Raw genomic sequence first — 25687 nt, 5'->3', positions numbered from 1 at the left:
AGAATTGGACTTTTAGGGCTTGACAGAAACTGAAATGATGTCTAGAAAGTTCTCGTCTTTGGAACATTTTCCAAATCTCAGGAGTGACRGGGGTTCTTGGGGAGAGACTCATGCACACCCACTTTACGCAATATTCCCAGGGAGGATTTTTGCCTTTTAACCTCGTCTTTCTTAGAACAACTTCTGAAGTTGGCCAAGTTTGACATTTTAAAAGAATCTGTTGCAACCTCTCTATCTTAATGTTATTTACAATACATTTGTTAATCATCTGCAGTTTCTTGGCATCTACAGTAGGGAACAAAAGGAAGCTCTTATTTTTGTGTTGGAAAACCCACCAAAAGTATTCACTCCAAAACTTTTCTTATGCTCARGATCTCGCTAAGAACAAGAGTGGAAGCAACACAACATGGTTTTTTGATTTTTGTTGAAAAAATGAAATAATTTTGTTGCAACACGATGAAGCTCCATCTTCCAATCAGCTCAGACCAACATCTATGTCCCTGCACAAGAAAAGCAGCCCCACAGGATGTTGTTGCCACCGCCATGTTTGAAAATGATGTTCTGGATGACTTTACCACACATGGAGCAAAAATGTAGTTGTGGTTTTATCTGAACAGAGCACATGTTTGCTGCTGCTGTTTAGACAGGATTTCTTACGGCTTTTCTTTTGCCCATCTTCAACAAAAGCCACATTTGTGGAGTGCACTGCTAATGGTTGCCATGTCAACACATCCTCCTTCCTCAGCTGTGGATTGGTGCAGCTCCTCCATTGTTTTCACAGGCCTCTCTGCTGCTTCTCGGATTGTTTCCTTTGCCTGATCCTTGAAATTAAACAGCTGACAACCGATTCCACTAATTTTATGTAGGGGGAAAATTATAGAAAATCATGCTTRCCAATTTTCAGATTGATTCCCTAAAAATTKAAATCTACATACGATCTTCCTTCCACTTCACAAATATGCACGACTTTGATTCAATCTGTCATTTTAAATTGCAATGTTGTACAATTAAGTTCCCTGAAACTGCTTTTATGCATTTTATTGGTAAACAATTCACAATAGATACAAACGTTCATTGTAGCAATCAATATATTAGATACAAACCCTGCCCCTTGAGCTCAGGTGTCTTTCTATTAGTGGCTTGCAATGCAACAGCTTCTTAAATGAACATAATACTGGGAGTATTCACACAACAACGCAGCATAATAATCTGCAGCATCCCAGCAAGTCAGTGTAAAATAAGGTTTCATCATTCCGTCCAGTCCGGGCGTCTGATAACGAGCGTCTCAGCTGCGTTCTGGCTAACTTTTGGCCGCYGGCGAGTACAAGTAGATGGCACTGTAGGTGGAAAGAACCTCCCCGGAGTTGGTCGAGGCCAGCTGGCCTCCGATCCTCACCAGACTGACACGATCTCCTTTCCTCAGTGGTAGAATCAGACTGAAGGACACSGTTCCTCCGCAGGCGCAGTAAGCACTGTCCGAGGCCCTGGTTGAGCTCCTGAGTCTGTGTACGCTGCGGTTTGACACAGAGAGCAAGGCATCTATCCACTCGCCCTGCTTTGCAGTCAGCAAGCCTGAAATCGAGTATCGGCCCTTGTGCGGAACAGTAAACACTCCTGTAGGCAAGAAAAAACATGTAATATTAGAGTGATGCTGTTGAATAATCATAAATATGCTGTTATGTGTTGTGGACGGAGCCTGTATAAAGACCAGCACATCTCAACACTTCATACATTCGCTGTAAAAAACAAAACAAAACAAAAAAGACAAGCCAACCTTCTGTGTTATTGTTTGACACTGAAACAGGATAAATTGTTCCTGTTTTAAGTTAGCTGGGATTAGAAGAGAATACATAAACGGTTATCGTCTCTCATTGTGGAATCATGAGGTCTGCAGATTTTTACATGTTCTATGGTTTCTTTTGGCCCGTTGGATGAGTCATTGATTTGTTCTTGGAGTAACTTGRGTAGGGCGGACATTTCTGAGAAGGTTCACCTCAGTTCGAGGATAATGGCTCTYGCTGTGGTTCCAAAATGTTAGCAAAAGCCTTGCAACCCTGTCGTAACCAGCAGACGCCAATGAATTAGTTCCTCAATTTCTTTTGGCCTGAGCATTGTCTTTTGCTTTCTAAGATGTCTTTGTGCCGATACTGGTAAATAAAAGAAAATGCTCAAGCGGCATCAAGACTTTTCCGAGACAACGAAGACGTGGTGATAGTTTTTCTTTCGGACATTTTACAAGAATTTGATTTATGAACAACCAAGAATCCTGAGGTGAAAGTGACGGTGGGTTTGTACCTGTGTGGGGGTTGTAGTGTCCTCCATCGTTGACTAGCACCTTGTTAAAGCGAATGATGGCAGCATTTCCAATAAAGGTTGGGCTCTGTGTGAGGCCRGCRGAGAAGGAGAACTGGTCTGCAGAGACGCTGCTGTTCACTGAATCTAGAYCAGGAAGAGTGACACGGGGCTTATATATTGCTACATAAACCTAAACATAAACKTACAAGTCCCAATATCAGGGATCGATATTAAACTCTAGAAAAAAATGCAAAATTATTATTTTTTTTWAAATGGGAAGGTAGTTTGAGGAAAGATTACCTGGYGATTCTGATACATGTGGATTCAACGGGCTCAGAGGCGCCTTTGGTGTTACTGTAGCTACAAAGTAAAACATTGTGGTCAAAATGTTATCTTAAGTGCCGAAAACTTGAAAACGGGCATCTTTACTTCCACTGAGGTTTTATTCATATTTCTTCTCCCTTCAACATCAATGTAAAGTTCAATTGCACAGCAAGCTGAGAATGATCTGCAATAATAATTTAAATAAAACCAGTTATCAGAGCCAGTTTAAAACTTTGTAGCGGGCGCCTGCAGACGACTTAAAAYCCCTCACAATCTGCCCACACCTTCTTGAGAAAAACACATCCAGTTCCCACTCCCTCGCACTTCCAGGCTACAAATTATTCACAGCTTTGTTCCAGCTTTTTTTTCTTCTTTTTTTTTCATTTTTGCTCTGGTGTAAAAGAAAAGCTGCAGATGCATGCACTGTAACAGCTATCGTACCTCCTTGGCTGGTTGGCTCAGGCGTAGACTGCAGAGGAGGATAGCCTGGAAGAGACAGATGACAAACRCATTATGTTTTATCACCAACTGAAGACAGAGATGAGTTAGGGGTGCTTCTGCCAGAAGTAGTTTGGTTGTATGTCTAAATATCATASCAGAGATGGTAGAAAAAGTAAAACAGCATCCACAACACTTGCAAATATTTCATATTTTGTCACTTTACAATTATGGACCCTGATGCTATTTCATCTGGGTTTTACATCACAAACCAATTCAAAATAATTCAAATAAAGTTCAAATGAGTCTCGGTGTAATGCAGAAAACTGTGTGACGACAAATTACCACTGCAAATGATCCTGAATACAAAACCTTCACTATGGAGTTGGGCAGTGGYGACATTATACTTGCTTCCATCAGGTGGAAAATTGCAAGAGTTCATATAAAGATGGAACTATGCTGAAGATTACCTACGAGGCACAGGGCAATCCAGAAAAAAAAACATCATTTTAGAAGCTGCAATGGACTTGAGACGGASGTGAAGGTTCAGCTCCCAGTTGGAAAACTAACCTAAACACTGAACCAGAGCTACAGTGAAATGGTGTAGATAAAAGTCTACTCAAGAGTCAGATTGACCAATCAACAATCTTAAAGCTTTATGTTCACAGACGATGCACATCCAATCTGACTGAGCTTGAGCTATTTGCAAAGATAAATGGCTAAAACTGCATACCGCAAACAATTTGCAGCTGTTCCAGCAGAGCTTTGACGTCCGGGCGTACAAATGCATGCTACACATTTCAGTTTTATTTGTAGGAAATGTTGAAAGCTCAGTCCTTTCTTCCTTTCATTCATGTCAGTTTCCAATAAAAACCAGCAAAGCGTATGGCTGTATTGTAACAAAATGTGAAAATGTTACAAGAGGTATGGAAACATGTCAAATATTCTAATCTCTACCTTTGGATTCTCTGTTTCAGACTTTTGATAATCAATGTTTAGCAGTTTTCCATGTTTTCTAACCTGTGGGGTTAGAAAACATGGAAGAAGTTAGGAAGAAAAATGTTAATCAAAATTAAAACATATATGTAATATCTAAAAATTAAAATTCTTAAGTTTGCTGAGTTTCTAATCCTGGTGAGTTTTATCTAAAAAAAAAAAAAAAAGAATTTGGATGTTTTGTTATTTTAACCACGCTGGAGATTAACTCTGTGTAATCTAGAAGAACAATCCCCGCCGCCCCCAAATAAACATAAAACTACAAGTAAAACACAAGAAATGTCATTTCTGAAAATAAGTTTTGTCTCTTGGGTTAAGGTTCTGAAGCTCACTGGCAGTACATGCCTCAAACTCCCCCACGATAAGGTACGATTATAACTGATGTAGGCTGTTCTCTACTCTTTACTGCCAAACAAGATAAAGGTGAGAAAAGAGCCTTTGATTTTTTTCTTTTTTTTTTTCTTTGTTATTTAAACTTGGTCCATGCAATGCATTTAATTAACTCCAGAACCAAGTCTGTTTCCTTTTGTTGTCTGCCATTTTATTGGATTTGGCCTGCACTGACATGCCCTGGGCAACCTGTAAGAACAATTAATGGGGATGACAGAACATCTAATGCAAATTTATACAGCTAAAGCCTTGTTATGTGTTATGCATGTCAGGCCCGGAAGAAATAAACAGACCTGATGTAACTCTGAAGTCAGGAGTAAAGCCTGTGGATGGAGTAGAAGATCAAATTCACATTTAAAACAGAGGCTTTTACTTATTGTTTGGTAGGTTTTTAATCATGTACACTTGTGCTAGATTTAGATKTTTTTCCTATGCACCTTTTTCCTACCTAAAACTTAAAAAAACTAGAATCTAAAAAAAAAAACTTGCCTGATCTTTTACATACCTTCTTCATCCTACATATAATACAAGCATTCATATTACCACATGTACTAATAGAGATGATCAAGAAGAATATTTAAGATTAGTCACCACACTTTAAGAAGTCAAACAAAAAGTAACAATAMTTGACAAATGGTGACATGGTGTGGTGATTTATGAAAATGTAATATGTTTATGCCAATATTCAGACTTCTACTGACGGGTGAAAATATGACTTATTGGTACTTCATGTGTTTAAAACAACCCAGAAAGTAAAACAGATTGTTCAACTCACCTTTTCACATGCAATGACATGAGCCCAGCAGAAACCACTAATAGGTGACTACAGAAGTGGCATCTTATTTTATTACGGGTGAGTTTGGTGGTTAGTAAGGTGTATGAGGTTGGTTGCAATTTTTTGACTACAACTTGATCATTCTAACCTAAAAAGAAACATTTGAACTTGTATTCATTGCAGGATTATGAAGTGACTGGTTGCAAAAAGTTGTGAAGAAACTTTTTGCAAAAGGCATGATTTTTGCAGATCTGCAGAGTTCAAACCTGATGTTTTGATTTGATTACGGAGACATGACCAAGATGTGTCTCTTGTCAAAGAGGTGTGCATGCTGCCTCATGCTGCTTCATGCAGACCCTCTGTCTACACAAACAAAGATTCACTCACCTCGGTGTGCTGACTGCTTAATGTGACTCTAAACTGCCGGGTGGTGCAAAATATATTCCTAGCAATTCACCTGATATTTATTTCAGCAAACTGTGGCACTGATAGATTGTGTTCAAACCATCTAACCTTCAGCCCGAGAAGATCAGGTGATCATTGAAAAACAAACAAACAAAAAAAAAAAGACAGTAATGTCACAATAAGCCTAACTTTAACCCCAGCAGAGCTCACCTGGCGCTCCAGCAAACCCTTGAACAGGTTTGCTCAATGAGTCCTCGGCTCCTCTGCGCACGTTGAGTCGTCGGATGTATCCCGGGGGTCCGGCCTCTCCCGTTTCCACCACAGGCCTTACAGGAACCAGAGGCAGCGTCGGCAAGCGGGGATGCTGGGGATTCAGCGGCTGGTTTGGCTTGCTGATCCTGACCGCGTGTTTGTTGCCCTGTGCAGGCTGGTTGGAGCCCGAGGACGGTGGAGGAATGACGACGGGGATGTGGATCTGTTTGATTCGGACTCTGCTCTGAGAAGTGTCAGGCAAAGAAGAGGGGCGATCTGGTCTCAGTGTCATTCCTTGGAGAACAAAAGAGCAGAAAACGTCAAGTTCACTTGCACACAGAACAGAAAGCGTTTCCATAGAAATTAGTTCAAAGGCAGAGGAACAAAATAGGAATCCTTCAGAATCTCCCTGGACATGTCTCCTATCCTATGAATCTTCAAATGAAAATTTTCTATTTAGTTGACATACTGAGTTTTACCTATCGCTGTACCTCTCAGTCACATTACGCTTCATGAAAGCAGGCACTGAAAAATGTTCTAAGCAAGGAGATTCATGTGAARGAGACAACATCACTGCCTCCTAGATCTCCTGAAGGAATAGCAGGACATCACAAAAGTGTCGTCTGAAGTGAAAGCAAGCAGCGAGTGTCCTGAGGAGAAAATATTCTGAATATTTCTTCACTGATTCAGCTGTTTCTAACAGCTAGAGGTCAGAAAGACTTTTTCTCTCAGTGCAGTTACAATGAATTGTTCTGTTTGGTGCTTTTTGCAGCGAGCAAAGAACTGATGTTGATAATATTGAGAATAGATAAAGTAATGGCATTCATTGAGCTAGAAATATTAAAATATCATGCATCGGCCAAGTTCTACTGTTTCTTACATGGAATATAACAAAGGCTTCAGCATGGAGAAAATATTATTGCGTAGCTGGAGTTACAAAGGCCACTTTCTACATCGAGCCACATGCTTCTGGTAATCAGCAGTCTGCTGACACACAGAAACCATCTGACAGGCAGCTTATGCAAGAAGCTCATTCGTGTTGATAACAAGACAAAGAAAAACTAGCAAATCTTATGGCTAAAAGAGCACGTACTTCAGTGTCAAATACTTCTGTCAAATGTCTGCTTAAACATTTAGACCAGTGGTCCCCAAACTACGGCCCGCGGGCCGGATCCAGCCCGCCTCCACATTTGGTCCGGCCCCCTGAACAATACCAGAGAGCATTTAGATTTTTTTTCATATACTGTATTTTCCGGASTATAAGCCGCTACTTTTTTCCTAAGCTTTGAACCATGTGGCTTATAGCCCGGCACAGCTTATATGTGGATTTTTCTTCAACCACCAGGGGGCTCTTTTGCAGGAAGTGAATCATTGGAAGTCAAAATTGGAAATAAAAGAAGAAAGCGCCCATTAAAACGGAATTAGGTTTTAATAGGGAATTGAAATTTGAGAATGTTGTTGATCAGTTGAATAGCATTGAAGGGAAAAAGAAGATTTTTTGTTTTTTTAAATAATACTGGGATCATTATGAGAATCTGAGGTATAGATATTAGGATCCAGTAGATGGCAGTAGTGCAACACCAGTAGATGCAAGCTGCCATTGAAATCTAAAGAAGAAGAAGAAGAAGAAAGCGCCCATTTTAATTTAGCACATACTGTTCACACATCGTAATAAATGTGATATTCAATTGACCTGTTACGACTCAAATTTTGGGTGTCCGCCCCCGTCTGCTGCGTGCTGCATCGTTGTGGAAAACCTAGAGTGGCAGAGATATCTGTGGCTTATAGTCCGGTGCGGCTTACAGTCCGGTGCGGCTTACAGTCCGGTGCGGTTTATAGTCCGGAAAATACGGTATTTATTTCATAAATAGTGCTGTTTCCTGGATTTTTTTCTGTGAAGAACCCAGAGAGGGTTATTTGATTGTGCTTTCTGGAAAACAAGAAATTTTTACATTTAGGCACTCCTGCAATCGTCACACTTTTTCTGTTACAAACTGACTCCGGCCCCCCACCAGAGAAGGGAAAAGTTATGTGGCCCTCGCAGGAAAAAGTTTGGGGACCCCTGTTTTAGACCATCAATGAATTTTTATCATCAGACAGCAATAACCTCACAAAACACAAAAAAACAAACAGCAAACACGTTAAAGGATTAATTAATATACTTGGAAAGAAGCTCTCCAACTAATGTAGCCTGAATGAAAATGTAATTTGCCTATAATAGCTACTTGTGTCGCCCTGGCCTGTAGCACCCGCCACGAGGAAGTTGCCATTAGTGGGAATGAGCCTTTTACATCTCTGCAGATAAATGTCGGCCCACTCTTCTTTGAAGAATAATTAAAAAAAAAAAATCTTAACATGCACCACAAAAGGGCTGCACAGTGGCGCAGTTGGTAGAGCTGTTGCCTTGCAGCAAGAAGGTTCTGGGTTCAATTCCCAGCCTGGGGTCTTTCTGCATGGAGTTTGCATGTTCTCCCTGTGCATGCGTGGGTTTTCTCCGGGTACTCCGGTTTCCTCCCACAATCCAAAAAAACATGACTGTTAGGTTAATTGGTCTGTCTAAATTGCCCCTAGGTGTGTGTGCATGGTTGTGTGTCTCTGTGTTGCCCTGCGACAGACTGGCGACCTGTCCAGGGTGACCCCGCCTCTCGCCCGGAACGTTAGCTGGAGATGGGTCTTTCTGCATGGAGTTTGGAGGGTTGTAACCAGCAACCCTCCCGACCCCACTGAGGGACAAGAGTGAAAGAAAATGGATGGATGGATGTGCCACAAAAGTTGATTACACTTAAGGTTAAATCCACAAAAAAGTATAACGTGACCTCTTTAAAGCTGCCAATAACAGAAAGAAATCCCTGAGCATTTAGGAGTTCTTCTTTTTCCCCTCCTGTCACATTACTCAGGCAAATGGTCTCAATCTGTGCTTTCCAGCAGGTCAGCGTGCCCCACCGCTCTGGATCAAGCAACATGCTAAGGAGCTCAAGATGTTGACATTCACAGCTAACTCCTAAAACCTACTGCATCCAAAGTACCAGCTGGCACGCTTAGTTACACCCATGATAAACATATCTAAACAGCATTAAAATAAGTTCATCTTTCATTGCAGCAGCATACTGTCACCTAGCAGTGATTTTAGACAGATGCAAATACTTAGTCCATGTAAAGAGTGTGGGGGGGGGGGGACTGATAAGAAATTATAAAATGATTATATTTTATAAAATGACTTTTATTAGTAATTATTGTTAATTAGTAATATTACCCAGAGGATTTGTTTAAAAAATTGTAATCACAGAAGTTATGGAGCTACAGTCATGCATTCATGACTGTATAAAGTTGCTTTACAGCAGTTAGTGGAATTTAAGTGTAACAACAGTCAACAACAGCTGCCTTTAAAGACTGTAACGTTCTTAATGAATGCCTTATCCTGGAAATAAAAGCATGTTTTTGCATAATCATCGTTAAAGACTAACGTTTTTTCATCACTTGGTCTGGGCAAGAACTTTAAATTTAGAAACAGTCTCCACCATTCACGCTCTAAATCAGTGAAACCTTGCAATGATACACTGTATTTACCGAACACAGAGGATCTTCTCCAAATAGTTCCCAGGTGGTTTTGTGTAACCAACCATCTGGCTTGAGATTACTTTTAAATCAGTTTTGAATTTCACAGAGTGTGTCTTTGCTTTGTCTGGAACGTGTTCTGTACAAACAGACCCAAATGTGCTGTTTGGGGCTTTAGAAACTTCTCCTGCTCAGTTTTACTGTAGTTGATCATTCACTGCAGTCAAGCTCAAATTTATTTAGTAAAAAAGCAGACAAAACAGCCAATTATTTTTAATAACAGATTAAGTTCCAGTGCCTTGCAAAAGTACCACTGTCACCGTTTCACAAATTGTCATATTGCAATCACAAAAATTGTGTTTAATAGGATTTTTTTTTTTAGATAGACCAACACAAACAGTGTATGATTGTGAAAGGGGAGTAAATTTATATGTGGTCTTCAAATTTTAAATATTTTTTAGAATTAAAATTTTTAAAAATAATCATGTTTAGCCGACTTTTCCTCGATACCCCAAAAGTCATTTTCCTTCAGAAGTCAAATACAAAGTAGAGGTGTAATTTTGTTCTCATTATATATTCAGCTATTCTGTGAAAGCTTAAAATGTTAGAATATAAATGAGGAAAGAACATCATGAGGACCAGGGAAAAAATTTACATTCAACATTCAAAAATTATGAAGACAAAGCCATCCAGCTAAATTGACATTTTGGCCACAGGAGCATTAATCAAAGATGCATCCAGTGGTAGCTTTGGAGGAGCTGCTTAGAGCCCCTGCTCATGAGGGCTTTCAGTTATGCACTTAAATTCAACTTTGATCTATATGTAAGTGTGGCATAAATAACACCTTTGGCAAAAAAAAAAAAGTACCATGTAAAGTTAGCCAAAAGTTATGTAGGGAATATAGCAAACACCCAGAAAATACACTCTAGTTAGAGAAGACAAAACGTGGACTTTTTGGAGTGTGAAGCGTACATTTTTGTGTATTTTTGAAAGCTATCATTACACATAACAGGGAATGTGGTATTYCCATTGTAACACAACGTGATTATAGAATAATACAGCGGGAATGGAGTAAGTGTGAGGCTTGTTTGAGGAGGATGGATATGGCTAAATACAGGCTAATTCTGAAAGAAAATCTGTTAGAGGCCAAATAGTTGAGACTTGGGCACAGGTTCACCTTTCAACAGGACAAAAGAAAAACCATGTCATGGTTCAGAACAAAACATATGCATGTGCTAGAAAGGCAAAGCTAAGCGCAGACTTGGATACAATTGAAGATTGATGTTAGCAGACRCTCTCAACCATATGTGCAAAGCTGGCAGAAACAAGACTTGCAGCTGTAACTGCAGTAAAACGTGATCCTAAATGCTGAGTCAAGGGGGCTGGATTCACGTGTACATAAGACTTTTAACTTCAGCTGTCACAGATTTAAATTGAGGCTATAGATAAAGAAATCTTTTTCATAGTATTTTAGATATTTGTCATTTTGGACCCTTATGGGTATAGGATCATCTCACTAAATAAATATTTGTATCAAATTCTGTAGATTTTTTTTCTTCCTCTCAGATATGTTCAAATAAATCAAACGGACACAGGTAATTTCACTGTAAATTCAGCCAGAGATCAATCGTAGAGTATCTGAAACTATGTTATATTGCAGCCTGCCAGGTTCTCTTTTATTACCAAATGAAAAATCATCAACCGCCAATAAATTCTCCCCTCTTCCCTCAAATGTTACCACAAACTACTCAGAAGCCACATGTATAATCAGAAATAAATTAAGCTCAGCAATCATGTTGCTCTGAGATAATCAGAAATCTCTTCCTCATTTCCTCCCCGTGCCTCCTTCAGAATACCGACTGCCAGAGTGCATATTTCCCATGAGYTCTCAGTCTGTTTTTTTCTCGCTGAGGGGGCAACCGCAGAGTTAGAAGAAAAAAAAGAGAAAAAAAAAAAAACTCACACACACAGAGAGAGAGAGAGAGGCTCAACAGTTTCAAATACATCGACAAGCATCCCCAGAACCAGATGTTAACATTCAGGGGCGAGACGGGGCAGGGGTGGGGGGAGATGGATGGTTTCGTCACTTGCGCCTCCTCAGAATTAGGTGGCAGCTTGTGAGTGTGCAGCAGTGCGTAAAAGCAACAAGGACTATTGCATTAGATAGACTGATCACGCAATGGAAAACGGTCTCTGGGCATAGAGCAGGGCGTGGCGTTTACAGAAATACAATAAGGCATCACTCACAGTCCAAAGTGCGTGTTTCTATTTCTTATTCCAATTTCTCGCTGTGCACATGGACGTAATTTCATCCTCCACCCCTTGTTTTCCAGCAATGTCACTAATGACGGCAAGCTTTAATTGTGTACTGTCTCCTACGGTGTGCGAGTTTCTCCTCTGAAGACTTCCAGATGGGCTCCTGGGTCAGAAATGGAAACACCTCACCTCCCAGCTTTAGATACCTCACCAGGGAAACACTTGCTGTCAAAGAGCTCCTCAAAATTCTGGTAGCGCCTAAATATATACAGGACGTGTGCGTACGTGTGTGTGTGTGTGTCACGGGGGGGTTGTCAAATACAATTTTCCATTCTTTCCCAACAGACACCCTTTGACTTCAAAGAGCCTTTAATGTCTCGCGCTTCTTGTACTTCCTCATCACAGCAGACACATAATCTTTTTGCCTGTCTGTCCAATAAAAAGCCAGAGTGATCAATTGCTAAGCATTGATCCATGAAATCAAAACCTTTATTTTACCCCTGCTTTTCTTTTTGGGGTTTCTGATGGCCTCCTCTGTCAATATACTCTTACAGCACAAAGTGGAGGGAGAGGCGAACGAGAAGTCCTCTAGCGCTGCTGGAAGGACAAATTGAAAAGAAAAAGGGTTCAAACTGAGGCTGTGGTGAGACAGTAAAGAGAGACCAAAGAAAGAGATAAGTGCTTTTAAAAAAAGAAGCTGATTGAGGATCAAACAAGTACAAAAAGGTTGATTCGTCACTTTGTAAAACTAGAGAAACTGACTAGAATGTACAAAACATACTCTAATAGATTGCACAGTGAAATGTCTTGGATTATTTCAGAATACCTTCAATGTTTAAATATTTACTGTGCCTTGCAAAAATATGTTACTACTAAAAAACCTTTACTTTATGTGATACATCAGTGTCAAGAAGCTATTTGTTTAGTGGACGGAAAACAATTTTAACTTTTTTTTTTACAGCTTTGAAATGTGGTATGATCAACCCCATTTACTCTAACACCTCTAAATAAAGTTGACATGTGCTTTGATATAATATTAACAAATGCTTCCTATTTAATGTAAATGCGATTTTGTTATTTTACAAAGAATGACCAAAGAATCTCTAGATGTACAATAATGACAAAAGCAACATCAGATGTAATTGGAACAAAAAGAGGTCAAATTATTGATTCAAGAGGGATTTTTCTATKGGTTTTTTTCCTGATTTCTTAAAAATAAATAATTAATATTTTTTCTTTCAGTTTACAATTAAGAATTAGGCTCTACTGTGAATAAGCCTATCACATAAAATCCCAAGTACCGACCGATCTTCCAAATTTGCCAAAATCTCAATCCTCTTGATTTTAGTGGTTGTAAAGTAACAAAATCCTGTACCATTTAAAGGATGTGGATACTATTACAAAGCACTGTAAATGCAGAAAGAGCCCCTTTTGGTAAACCTCAAGGAAGAGGAAAACACTAAACGACTCAAGTTGTCAGAGCAGAATTAAACAGCTGCAGCTGCAGCAGTGCCAACATTTTGCAACTTAAGTCACAGAGTTCCATCCAGCAGTCACACTGTGACGGAGCAAGGCTATTCTCGTTAATCTTTTAGTTATGTATTACAACGCTTCGACTGTTCTAAGCCTCCTCGAGGTCTTCATATGACCGCGTGGAGAATATGAGCTCAAATACTGAGAGGAAACCAACACCACACCCTGAGAGCTGGGAGATTTTGCGGATATTTTATCTCCGTTCAAACTTTGTCCTTTCCAAGCTTGAGGAAACCACAAAGTTTTGAACCACACATTGCACTGCACTGTTTTTCGAACAAGAAACAGATAATTACACTCAAAGGACTTGTGCAAGTTTTATTATCTTAGGTATGTTAAGAAACAGTGCCAGAGGTTAGATATCAACAGAGCTAATATGTTTTGGCCTGATACTCCAGAATTGCCCAAGGCATGGTAAACAAGTTCAGATGGTGAGAATATTTTTTCACTTTCTCAAAGTTCAGGATGCTGCCCAAAGAACAATACTGGTATTAATGCGTCAAAGTATGATTTGATTAAAATGCCACTGTAACATARTATTAACATAAAAGTTAAAACAAAAATATTTAAAAGAACATTAAATTATTCCAACTGTTGACCAAATGTAACATGCTGATTTTAGATGTTTTGAATAGCATTATCTTATTTACTACAGAAAAAAATATAATATTGATCACCTGTTAAAGTTTATTTATTGTGCGTAATATAATACATTTTGTTCTATGTTTTACAAATGAGTAAAAAAAAGTCGATATTAGTTGGTAAGTTAGTTGACTATGTGCTCTGGTAGAAAGCTTCCAGTTATCTGCTTAACAACTTGAAAGCTGTGTTTCCAGTATGACTTTKGTGTGTGTTGAATATGCACTTGCAGGCATTAGTGGTGGACATATGTCACTTAGTTGTGTTGTGGTATTAAGTGAATTTACGTCATTATGAGGATTAAAGCTGTGCTTCCAATAAAACTTTGGTATGTGTTGAATATGCACCTACAGGCATTAGTGGTGGGTATGTGTCACTTAGTTGTTTTGTGATATTAAGTGAATTCATGTCATGAGGATTAAAGGGTAAAAAAAAATTATGATGGACTATGCCACACTCAGAGAGATTACTAGTCTCCACTTTTGGGCTGTTACAACAAAAGTGTTGATGCTACGGAAAGGATCACGGGGTGTAACACCATGGAGTGTCTCCTGCCATCCAGCTAGAGCCAAAGTGGATTGTTTGCTAGTAAATAATAGAGGCTTATTTATTTATTTTTTTTTCATGACTGTGACTGGTTCTATCCTTTACAAAAATCGGGGTGAAAAAAACAAAACACACCYTCTTCCCAGCATAAACTTTCCAATATGTGTTTGTCGTGTCACTTCGTGGGAGSCAAAAAAATTGCCATAAATTTGAAAGGTTGAAACCCAAAAAGTTGGAAAAGATCTGCTACACATGGAAGTAAAACAATGAGGATTTACTKGTATTGGGTCAAGTTTACATTCACCACATTCAAATTGGAAATATATATAAAACCARCTGAAGCAACAGAAGACAGACCTGCCAAAGCAGAAAGTGCCATCATTTTGTCACCATTAATGAGAACAAATATGGCAGCAAATATTTTAGCATAGTTTAATTTGTGAGAAAGTTCTGACACCAGCATAACAATCAGTTGCTTTCTGATGTCTGTTTGAGATGCAGGACAGTTAAATTTTTTTAAATATCACTTTTAAGAAGCGTTTGAAAGTTTAGGTAATATCTGACACCTACTTCCTTTTTTGGATATACTCATCTGTTACAATGTCTGTTCAAATACATATTTTTAAAACTCTATAGTTTACTTTTTATTTTAATGACAGTGCTCTGACCTGTAACCGGTCACGCTGCACATATAATACAATATATAGTTTTTCTACTATATAGCTTTTATGTCATAAATAGAAAAAGAAAATTGCAGTCAGCTTCTTTACACTGAAATAATTCAAATATAGTGCAGGGTTTGTTAACATTGGGTAAAAATATCTTATCCATGTCTTTTCAGCATATTACATGCAGTTGTGTGCTGAAATGTTTCTTGGCCATGACCAGTTACCAGGCAACAAGTTGAGAGAAAGTTGCTGTTAATTTATCTTAGAGCTCCAGAGGTCAGAGGTTTGCTACATTTAGACAKAGCAGAGCCTCTGTTTGCCAATCATTTGGCTAATTTAAGATGGGCTACTACTGCAGTGTAAGACAGGTTATGTTGTGTCAAATGYAAACATTCAGCTAAAAGAATAGTTTTYGMMAGTCACACTGAGCACAAGAGGGGAAAAAAATCTTCAAATTATTTTAATGTCTGATGTGATCCTYGGTYTCTAAGGCAGTTTGTTCAGKAATGTTCTCTAAAAAACATCTAAAAGTCCTTCACTAATAAGGCAATTGGATTTATTTGAGAGTGTCATAGGAAAGGAATATGGATACAAATGCCCACCACACTTATCAGACTTTTACTTTTTCCATTTTAGAAAAAAAAGATGTACCATTTCACTTCCACCTTAACATTATGAACTACTAAAATGTTTTTTGGTAGTCCTTAAAGAGAAACTGAGAAAAAGGTTCAAGCTGTGTGAATACGTTTGCCACTGTTACTTTTAAGAATATGACCTAGAAGGAGCTGATCTTGTTTGACCTCTCACAGCTAATGGAGTTTGGATCAAATATCTCAGAAAGCTGCAGAGGTTATGAAATCGAATCCGTTTCAGCCATCTGTAGCTGGCAAAAACTAGAAAGGAATATAAACTTCATTAATGCTACCTTTACACTACAAACAGGCATCCATCTGCCACACTTCTTTTCCTCAGCTCACTGTCAAGTTATTGTTTAGGCCGATGGTGTAATAAAGGGAGGCACCGATGATAGGGGCCCCAGTTGTGACATCACATCTCAGGGTAGTTGAAGCATCTGGTCCGGGGTGTGGAGCCCTGCCTCTCCTCATTCTCTTAAGACTGACTTCAGCAGTGAGTGAGTCAGGGCTCTTAATGAGGACCAGATTCCACGCATCAGACTGAGATCACCCTACGAGAATCTCTGGAGGTTGGTATGTGGGAATGTGTTAGGAGAAAAAGAGCAGGAAGGGAGGTTTAATGTGTGTTTGTATGTACTGGAAGAATCGGAACTGAGGTTAAGGTCTGAAGTTCTGTGGTATGAGTAAAAAGAGAAAGCTTCATCATGGCGAAAAAAAAGAAACCCTGCCAACTATTCCCAACTTTTCATCGGAGAGATAGAGAGGATAGAGCAGACTGCTCGTGCACTTAGACTGTAGCAGGAGTGGGAAAAATCAATAGTAGTGAAAACTACATCCTTCTATTCATCCACCTCTTTTCCTATAATAAAACAAATGAATTCAACCCAACAAGTCACAGGAAGTCTGGCCTCTCCTTTATGCTGTCAGGACATATTGAATGACACAGTCAAGGCGAACACAGGAGACCCAATGAACTCACGCCCTCCCACTATGGGAAATACCCWGCAGCCATTCACGAGATCTGATCATTTCCTTCTCCAGTGTTGCATTTAAACCAGGCAAAGCAGAATGCATTACATGGAGGATTATCTTGAGRAAAGATTTGGGYTTACACAGACGTTAATCACACTTAATAAATCTAAATGCTGGGAGTAAAAAGAGGAAGCTGAAAAAGACTTCTATTCTAGATAAAAYTGTTCATTTTATTTGATTCATTTCTGGCTTGACTGCACTAATAGGGGTGTTTACTGTGCACTTGACTRTTGATGTTTGTTCAAGAGACAAAAATGGGCCATAATCTCAAGCCAATTACAGTCATCATATCATATCATATCAACTTGCTAATGAGGCAAACAAACCACGTGTAATATTTGTTCCTGCCAGTAGTAAATGAATACACATGTTTTGAATTGTCTTACTAAAATTGTAACTATTTTAGTAAGACCATTTTACACAGATACATCTGTCGTTTAGTTCCTAAACGATTACTGTATATAGTTAAASCTGTGGTATGCATTTTGCATAAATGTCCCTATTTATATCCAGGAGGCATCTTGTTGTACAGTATATGCATAGCTCGTATCTATGGTGACAAGTTAAATCATCTTTCTCTCTGTTAGTACTATAAAAATAATGTAAATCTGTCTTCATAATTAACAGCATGCTTTTTAAAACATTTACCTGAAAAAACCTTTTGTTTATTTAGTTTGAATTTATTGTGAAATTTCTCAAATCTACAAAGGGTCCAAATTATATACACTCAAATATTTACACATATCTCCTCTAATACTTGAATAAATGTTGCTTTGGAAGTTACAAAGAAACCACGTGGCCTAGTTTTGGCTACATATTTGTTCACTGTTCTTATCAGAACTGGTAGAGCTTATTTAAAGTGGTTGGCATGTTTGCAGGGACAAACCTTTAAAGCAGAGGTTTTCAACCCTGGTCCTCAAGGCACACTGACCTGCGTGTTTTAGATGTTTACCTGCCTCAACACACCCCATTCAGATGACTGCAACTCAGCAAAAGCCTGTTAATCAGCCATCAATTGAAATCACATGTGTTGAAGCAGAAAAATGCCTAAAACATGCAGAGCAGTGTGCCTTGAGAACCAAGATTTTAAAAATCACTGCTTTAAAGTATAGTTCATAAATGTCCAACAGGGTTAAGGTCAGAATCACTATTAGACAAAGATTAGATAAAGAATACTATTAGTCTGCTTTATTCATTCCAAATCTGGGTTTGATGGTGTGTTTGGAATCAATGTCCTTGAATCCCTCCAACCCAAGACCCCAGATAAGCAAAGATTTATTGGGATGTTCACAGACAACTATCATGAACTACCAAGGCTCAGTACTGCAGTAATGTTGGCAAATTCAAGAAAGACTCTCAATTATAAGGCATCAAATTAAGAAGTCTGATTTGTTTTAAGTCATGTTTGACATACACAGCCCTTTTTTACCAACTGAAGGAAATATAGTTGCTTGATTGTGCTATAAATTGGCTCATAGTACGAAAAGCATGGTCCACAGTTACCCACAAATACTGGGAGTCCACTGTATTTAGTTCAACTATTCACTGTCTTAGGTTTATGATTGGCCCTAGCTGTAACACCACAATCACCCATTCATTGTTCATACTGCTTGTCCTTGTAGGATTGCAAAGATCACTATCTGAAGTGACTGAATAAAGTGGCCAGAGGCATGGTATACCTTGAGAGGTCACCATCAAAGTACAATACACAGACACACACCACAAATATCCATACATGCACACACACCTGAACAGTGACCTAACCTGACAGTCATCTGTTTTGTATGTTGAACATGCAAACTTAATACAAAAAGACCTCAGGCAACAGTATTACCAATACAACTGTTCCACTGTGCGACCCAACCTATATGTACAGATACATTTACATTTAACAGTATTTCAAAATATATACCAATCAATCAACCAACTATACATAGCTCATTGACATAATATCAATAAATCATACCACCTTACTAAACTTTCACTAAGATAATTTTGATTGGCACTAAAATTGATATATTGAACTTTTTTTTGTCAGAATTCCTTTAACGAAAATCCTAAATAATACCAGTGATGCTATCAAAAAGACTTCTTACCTGGCTCTTTAGCAGCAACATCCTTCAAAACATGCTTAGTTATCATGGACATCTGTGCCTGGAGCTTCCGCAAGGAATTTGACAGCGAGGTGATTTCTGCTCCGTGATTTCCACAAGTTGCATTCATCCTTTGGACACAGTTCTGCARGCCCCCAACATGTTGCTCCAGTCCATTTTTCAATTCTCTGATATTAACAGAAACTCCATCCAACCTCCCACAAATATTTTCGAGCCGGTTTACACGTCCACCTATAGCTGAGATCCCATCAGTATTTTGCCTACAATTGTTCAGTTCAGAAGATACCTGTGTGTTAAGTGTATCGAGTCTGTTCTTCAGCTCTTGTATCTGACGGCTGGTGCCATCACCAGAAGCTAAGTTGGGCTGTAATGGCATTCCACGGCCAGTCACTTCTGCATTACAACACGTTGAGCTTATACGTTGGATATCCTGGTTGGATTTACTCATGGAGTCAGTCAGCCCAGTAACTGCACCAGCCAAAGCAAGAACATTATCCTGGAGATTTATCAGTCCCTTTTGGAAATCCTCTGTGGTCTTTACTTGTCTCTCATTTCCAACTGGCTGACTTTTAAAGAGGTTCTCCAGTTGCTTGAGCTTCTCAGTGTTGGAACTTACATCTGTGTGAAGAGCATCCAGGTCATTCCTGTAACGATTTAGGTCCGTCATAATGTTTTCTACACGGYCGGGCATGGGTGCAATTCTACCTTGATYAGTTGTAATTTTAGAGCCMGAACATCCAGCAGAGCACAAGTCTTCAACAGCCTTAACTTTCTGATTCAACCCCTTCAGAAGGAGTTTGTTATTGTTGACCTCTGTCTCGAGGACACCCGTTGAGTCGCCAGGCATTCTTGRGAAGGAGTTGTTGCTCATTTCCACCAGGATATTTGTGAACTGGTCCTCAGCYGTCATCAGGCGTTGATCCAGCAATTGCCGGAGTGCTTCCACTTCATCTGCAATTATCCRTGTTAGCTTATCTTCAATGTAGAAACAATGAGTTTCTGCATTTTGTTCAGTAATATTCACACGAGCCTCCAGCTCTTGAATTAGTACACCTAAATCACCAATTTCCTGAAGGGAAGATAAGTGACCTAGTTCGTTGTCAAAACGGACGTTAAGAATTCGATGAGCCTCTGCTATGCGATCAATTTCGCGCCATATGTCTTTATGGTCATTGTTGTCCTTCTGTTCAGATGGTTCTGTCTGTCTTGAAGTCTGCACAGGTCCATCCGAGGCAGCCATGTTCAAACGTATTGTTCGGATCTCTTTTCTCAGGTCAGCCTCTTTGCTCTCCAGAAGCTTGCTCAACTTGACACCAACTTGGTCATGGCCKTCTTCACAAGTCTTTTGCACCGCTGAGATCTTGTCATCACAAAGGTTCTGTGACTTGACCATTTGTTCCTCCACATTCTCGTCCAGCTCCTTCTTCAGTTTTTCAATTTTTCCATCAACATAGGTTTGTATGCCTTCAAAATCAACTATGGCTGTAGTCTGAGACTGAGAGGCATCCATTAAGACACGTATCTGCCCCTCGTGACTTAATGTGATTCCCCTTAGATCTTCCAAAGCTTCATCCTTGTTTCGCAGAGCATTGTCAATATCATCTAAGCGAGCTTCAATTTTCTCAAGGGTTTTCTCTCCACCAATCCCTCCCCTGGTCGCCTGATGCCCGTCTATCACCACAGGAGTTTCCTCTGCATTGCTGCTAGCTTCCGGAGGACGCATGTTGTTCAGGAGTGTCTCCAGCATCTTTTTTGTGTCGTCCTGAAGGTCTGTGCGGAGGTTGGCGGCTAGTCCCGTTAGAGTGGWTTGAAGATCCAAGACCGTCTGGGACAGACGCTGAACTTCACGTTCGAGAAAACGCACCTTATCCGTGACGCCATGTTGAGTCTCATAATGTGGAGTCTCCCTCCTCTCAGCCCCTATAATCATGTTACAATGTTATAAAAATATAATCAATCAAAAAGTGCATCATTGCCTATGTTCTCTATAAAAAATATCAATAAATAAACATTTCTTGAGTTTTCTTTTTCAAGGTGGAACAGAAAATCCATTTCTTACTCTGTGTGTGTCTGGGTGAATATCCAGGATTTGGTTGGAGGTAAGACGWTGCTCCCTGCACTGTTTGCCGATCTGTGGGTGGCTTTAAATCCTTACAGTTGGGACCTCGGTACTCAGGGCAGCATTTCCACTCCAACTGAGTAACTGTTTTGAAGGCAATCTTGTACGTGGGTCTAAACYGTGTTTGGTATCTGCAATGCAAAGGAAAATCATAAACATGTTTAGCATTTTGAGATGTCAACATCAAAATGAGACTATCTGCATTTCCTTTAGAAAAAACCTTAAATCCATTTTACATGCGTGGCTACATGCAACTGAGTTATAGGAGCCCTCGATGTCCAACTTCTCCATTCAGAATCYTGAATTCAGGGGGAATMCTTGATATATTTCCAAATGAAAACTTAGACTTATGAGWACAAACAGGACTCCTTCCCATGTTAAGGATGTTTTGCAATTCAAATAATAAAAACTGTTGCTATTATTGATTTTCCTGGAAACATTTATCCCCTATGCGTCCCCTCCATTTTTGTATTTGTTGAATAACTACCTTTTCCAGGCCAAACAAATGTTCCCAAGTAAAATACTGGATGATATCACTTCTCTGCAGGCCGGGGTCATGTCACGTAAGAACATCTGGAAAAATTATGTTTGGAAAAATTCTTCATCCCCTCCCAACACTTATAAGAATGTTCTAGGTAGCAGAAAAAAATGAAAACCTGTGCGGCAACATAAATTCATAGTTTCTCCCTGGTCATCAATGTGAGGTCAAATCTYATTTTAGCTGAAGATAAATTGAAGCTCTCTTGCTGCTTTGCGCAGACACTTGTGGCCCAGTGACTTAACAGCGATCAGCTTCCAGGAAGCATTTCCACATCACAGGGCCTCGCTGCATCTCTTTGTGTAAGTGGACCACAAAGCCAAACCACAGACTGCATGTGCTTTGAACTGAAAATGATTCACAAAACATAATATCATGAAGTTGTGACACAACATCTTCCAGAAAATCATCCCAGCGATCGCTTGTGTTTACTGGTAGAGATTTTTTTATTGCCARTACCATGAGCAGTGGTACTTATTGATTTGTACATAAAAGTCTTGCCTTGAATCACAGTTTTGTCGATTTAAATGTATTATTGTTCTGAAATTAAGATGTATTTATTGGGAATTAGGATTTTCATTTCAAGCCACAGGAATAAACTGGATGCCCTGTTGCAAATGAAAAAGAAAGCGGTCCATCTATAGTACACAAAAAAAGATTATTAAAGATATTGAGTCTAACTGAATATAGCAGACTAATCCTCTTTTCCTCACAACAGCCACAATCAGATACTGAATTATATTGTCACGGGAAATCTTGAATTGCTAAATCAGCAATTATGAAACAGCTGCTGACAAATATTAGGCTTAAAAAAACAGATATGCAAAAATATAAACCCACTGAGTTTCATGATGCGTAAATCCAAGGAATATAAGAAGATACTTGACAAAGCTTTAAACACTTCTTCAAATGTTGGTTTTATGCTGATGGGATAGTAGCTGGGCAGTTTTAACTAAACACTGGGTCAATATGTGTGACCCAGTTGATTTGATTAGAGAAGAGACTAGAAGGAGCCTTTTTATTCCTCAAAACTTGCCAATTTGAACTTCACAATGTCACTGTGGTAATCATCAGGTCAGACATCACTTTACCTCATCCACAGGATGAAATAGGATGTGGTAACAGGGTAAAGTTAAGTTGTGTGCTATTGCTAAAACTAAGGCTTTAGTCCACCTTAAAGAACAAAATTCTTATTACCGTTTTCCTTTCTTTTTCATGGTCTTGCTTTTTTTCAGGATTTGTTAGTGTCCGACTCATGCGGTTTTTGCTCCACCATCCTTTGTTTCCCAGCGTAAACAGGCACCCATAATCCAGGACAGCCTAAACGTTTTACACTAACCTTCAAATGGGTGGGATTGTTTAGCTTTCCAGGAACATGGTGCCATTTTATAGCACAATTAAGCAACTATGTTACTTTATTTGTTAGAAAAATGCCGTATCAAATTAGACTTAAGAGAAATTTGACTTTGTAATATGACGCCTTGAAATTGGGCCTTTGTCTCTTTAAGAAGCTCCTACTCTTTCAGACATTCCTTCAGCACATCATCGTAACAATGCTTTTCATTGTGCCATTTTTAACTACCTTCAGGAACATTTCTGGACTGAAAAGAAGTTTGTTTGATAAGCTCAACAGATGTTCAGTTCCACCAGTCAACTTAAGCCAGTCAACGAGTAAATGGCATAGTTTAGTTTGAATCTTGCACTAAGAAACCTTAACTTATGAATGTGTCACTTATCTGTATCTACGAAAGCTAGYTACATCCCCCACATGACTTCTTGCATTCTTGGTTGGGCTTTTTTTTGGGGGGGGGAGGGAAGGATGTCATGCATGCTTGGTCTTATCAACTTGCTTTGTTGTTTTTCACTTTGTTTTTAGTCAGCAAATGTGAATATCTCTACCTCTAGCTGATTCTCAACGAAGCATTTTGCTTCCAATGTTCCTTTTTATATCTAAAAAAAAAAAAAAAAAAAAAAAAAACCATCACATTCACTCTCAACCCCCACTTCTCTGCTCCCTGGATGCTCACGTCACTTGTTGCTGGCAATCGGGCTGGTAGGCTGGGCAGGGGGCCACCACAGGCTCCTGGAAGCTCGCCCCATTCCCCTGCACCACGCAGCTCACGTTCCTCTGCACCACATAGGCGCACCAGTTCCTGTGGATGGAGGTGTATAGAAGTTAGAGATACTGCTTCAAGAAAGCAACATAATTAGTACCACATGTTTAAGGTATTTCTACTGAAAGGTCCCTCCCCTTAAGCTATTTATCATGAGCGTGTTCTTTATTCTACTTAATATATCACGAAACGTTTGCTCTCTTGCTGATGAGATACAGGAGTAATCTGCGGCGTTCCAGGGTTTATCTAGCTCTTATCGCCTATTTTGAAACAGTGGAGCCACATTTAGGAGCAGCCCGATAAAGCTGCAGTAGTGAAAGACAACAGTTTGACCGTAAGAGGCAGAAAATCTTCACAGACCTGGCGTCAGTCAGAAGTTTGAAACTTATCGCATTGTTTATTGGCTTGGAGCTACGCAGAAAATGAACACTTTTTTCATTTTTTTATTTAAACCTCTATTATATGACATGTCTAAAATATACAAGGTAGCTCAACACGGTCGTCTTAAAAGCGTAGAAAAACAGGCCACTCACCTATTTCTGTGTCTGCGGACCTCTCCAGTGTGCGCAGACCCGTGGAATAAGTCATAATAAGACGGGGACCCGTAGGTGAAGTGAAAGTTTAGGATCAGGGTAAAAACAGTCCACCGCCAGTCCATTTCTCGGTGCCTATTTTTCTTATTGAACAAACCTCCTAACATATGCATTTTTAAATTTTTTTTTTTTTTTGCTTAAAAATAAAGTAGGCGATACCCTGTCATCATTGTCCACTMCGCGGCCAAAACCTAAAGTTGCATTGCAGCTGAACTCCAAAAAGTGAACTTTGGGGAAGTCCGCAGTCACTGCAACTCCGTGGGAGTGACGTTCAGGGACTACACCCTCCTCCAAAGAAACTCACCCAGATTTCTCTGACACTTTTAATACTTTGATGGGCTTTAATTACGTTATTCCTTTAAGTCGTTTGAAAGCGTGGGCTGATTGTTTTAGGGGACACCTTGATCGCTGCCACCTCGGAGACAGTTWTCAGCCAATAACTCACACCTCACTGATGAATAACATGGCAATGTGCTTAGGAGTTGAGAGAGGTGCGTGTTCTGCTGGTGCTAATGATATTCATAGCCAGGGATAACAGTAGTAATTTACATTCCGTTTGCCCCCTTCRTAGTACGTTTTGTAATATGTGTGTTGCAGCTTATTGGTGCCAATTAAAAATTTAAAACAAATTTTAGGCAATTTGCAGATTTCTTAACGTGCACTGAGTGGGGAAGTGGATATACAAGGGCTGCAGCTCACAGCACTCAGGGCACCGATACACTGCCAGTGTTTTATCACTGTTCCAAAGTGTGAGCTTCCACAGACACTGTGATGCCGTGAAACTGTATTTGTGAAAAGGGTACAGTGCTTAAAATTAATTAACAATATATTTCATTGCCATTTTACACAAAGGTCCTACAGGGTAATGCATAATTATGATTGAAAGTGTGTTTATCCATCTTTGACTCATCCGATAGCCAATCTTTTTCACATGACTTGTACATATAATTGTGTGAAATACTTCAGAATTTGTTAGAGAACGCTCCAGACAGCCCTAAGATAAAGTCGTTTCGATGTTTAAAGCTATATTAGAAAACAAGACCCCAAGCTTTGACCATCTTAAAAAAACTAAATAGAGAGACAGGAGTGCAAACCTACCAAGACATGAACGTTCACCTAAAATGGCTGGTAGACTAAGAGATGTTTATTCACAGCAGCAGCCAAGGCACCCATTGCAATTCTGGAGGGGCTCTTGTGTTTCACTGCAGCTGAAGGCAATCTATCAAAAGGACAACTATTAGTTGAGTAATCTAGAAGAGTAGCAAGAAGAACGCTAATGCTGAAAAAAAAAAAGCTAAAAGAAGTCCTGCTTAAAACCAACCACAAGCCATGTAGGGAGTACAGCAAATATGTTGCAAAATGTGCTGTGGTGTTTTTTGTGGCAGACTTGCACATGACCCCAAGCACATAATTTTCCATGGTGCTGGCAGCATCATGCTGTGTGGATGATTTACTTTAGTAGGGCCAGGA

The 25687-nt window shown here is 39.5% G+C and overlaps 1 protein-coding gene across 1 annotated transcript; it reads right to left on the bottom strand.

Annotated features, from left to right (window-relative positions):
- Positions 1 to 1022: 1022 nt before the first annotated feature.
- Positions 1023 to 24462, bottom strand: emilin2a (elastin microfibril interfacer 2a). The gene is made up of 9 exons (XM_008434485.2): positions 24158 to 24462; positions 23538 to 23663; positions 20913 to 21103; positions 18836 to 20773; positions 5834 to 6169; positions 3061 to 3105; positions 2596 to 2655; positions 2296 to 2439; positions 1023 to 1614 (listed from the first exon to the last, which is right to left on the bottom strand). The coding sequence occupies exons 1-9, from the start codon at positions 24328 to 24330 to the stop codon at positions 1301 to 1303; spliced, it is 3327 nt and encodes a 1108-aa protein (XP_008432707.1). The 5' UTR covers positions 24331 to 24462; the 3' UTR covers positions 1023 to 1300.
- Positions 24463 to 25687: the final 1225 nt, after the last annotated feature.

Source organism: Poecilia reticulata, linkage group LG17, assembly GCF_000633615.1.
Source record: "Poecilia reticulata strain Guanapo linkage group LG17, Guppy_female_1.0+MT, whole genome shotgun sequence".
In the NCBI taxonomy this organism is placed as follows: domain Eukaryota; kingdom Metazoa; phylum Chordata; class Actinopteri; order Cyprinodontiformes; family Poeciliidae; genus Poecilia; species Poecilia reticulata.
Note: the sequence above shows the minus strand (reverse complement) of the source record. Positions and strands in the feature narration are given on the sequence as shown.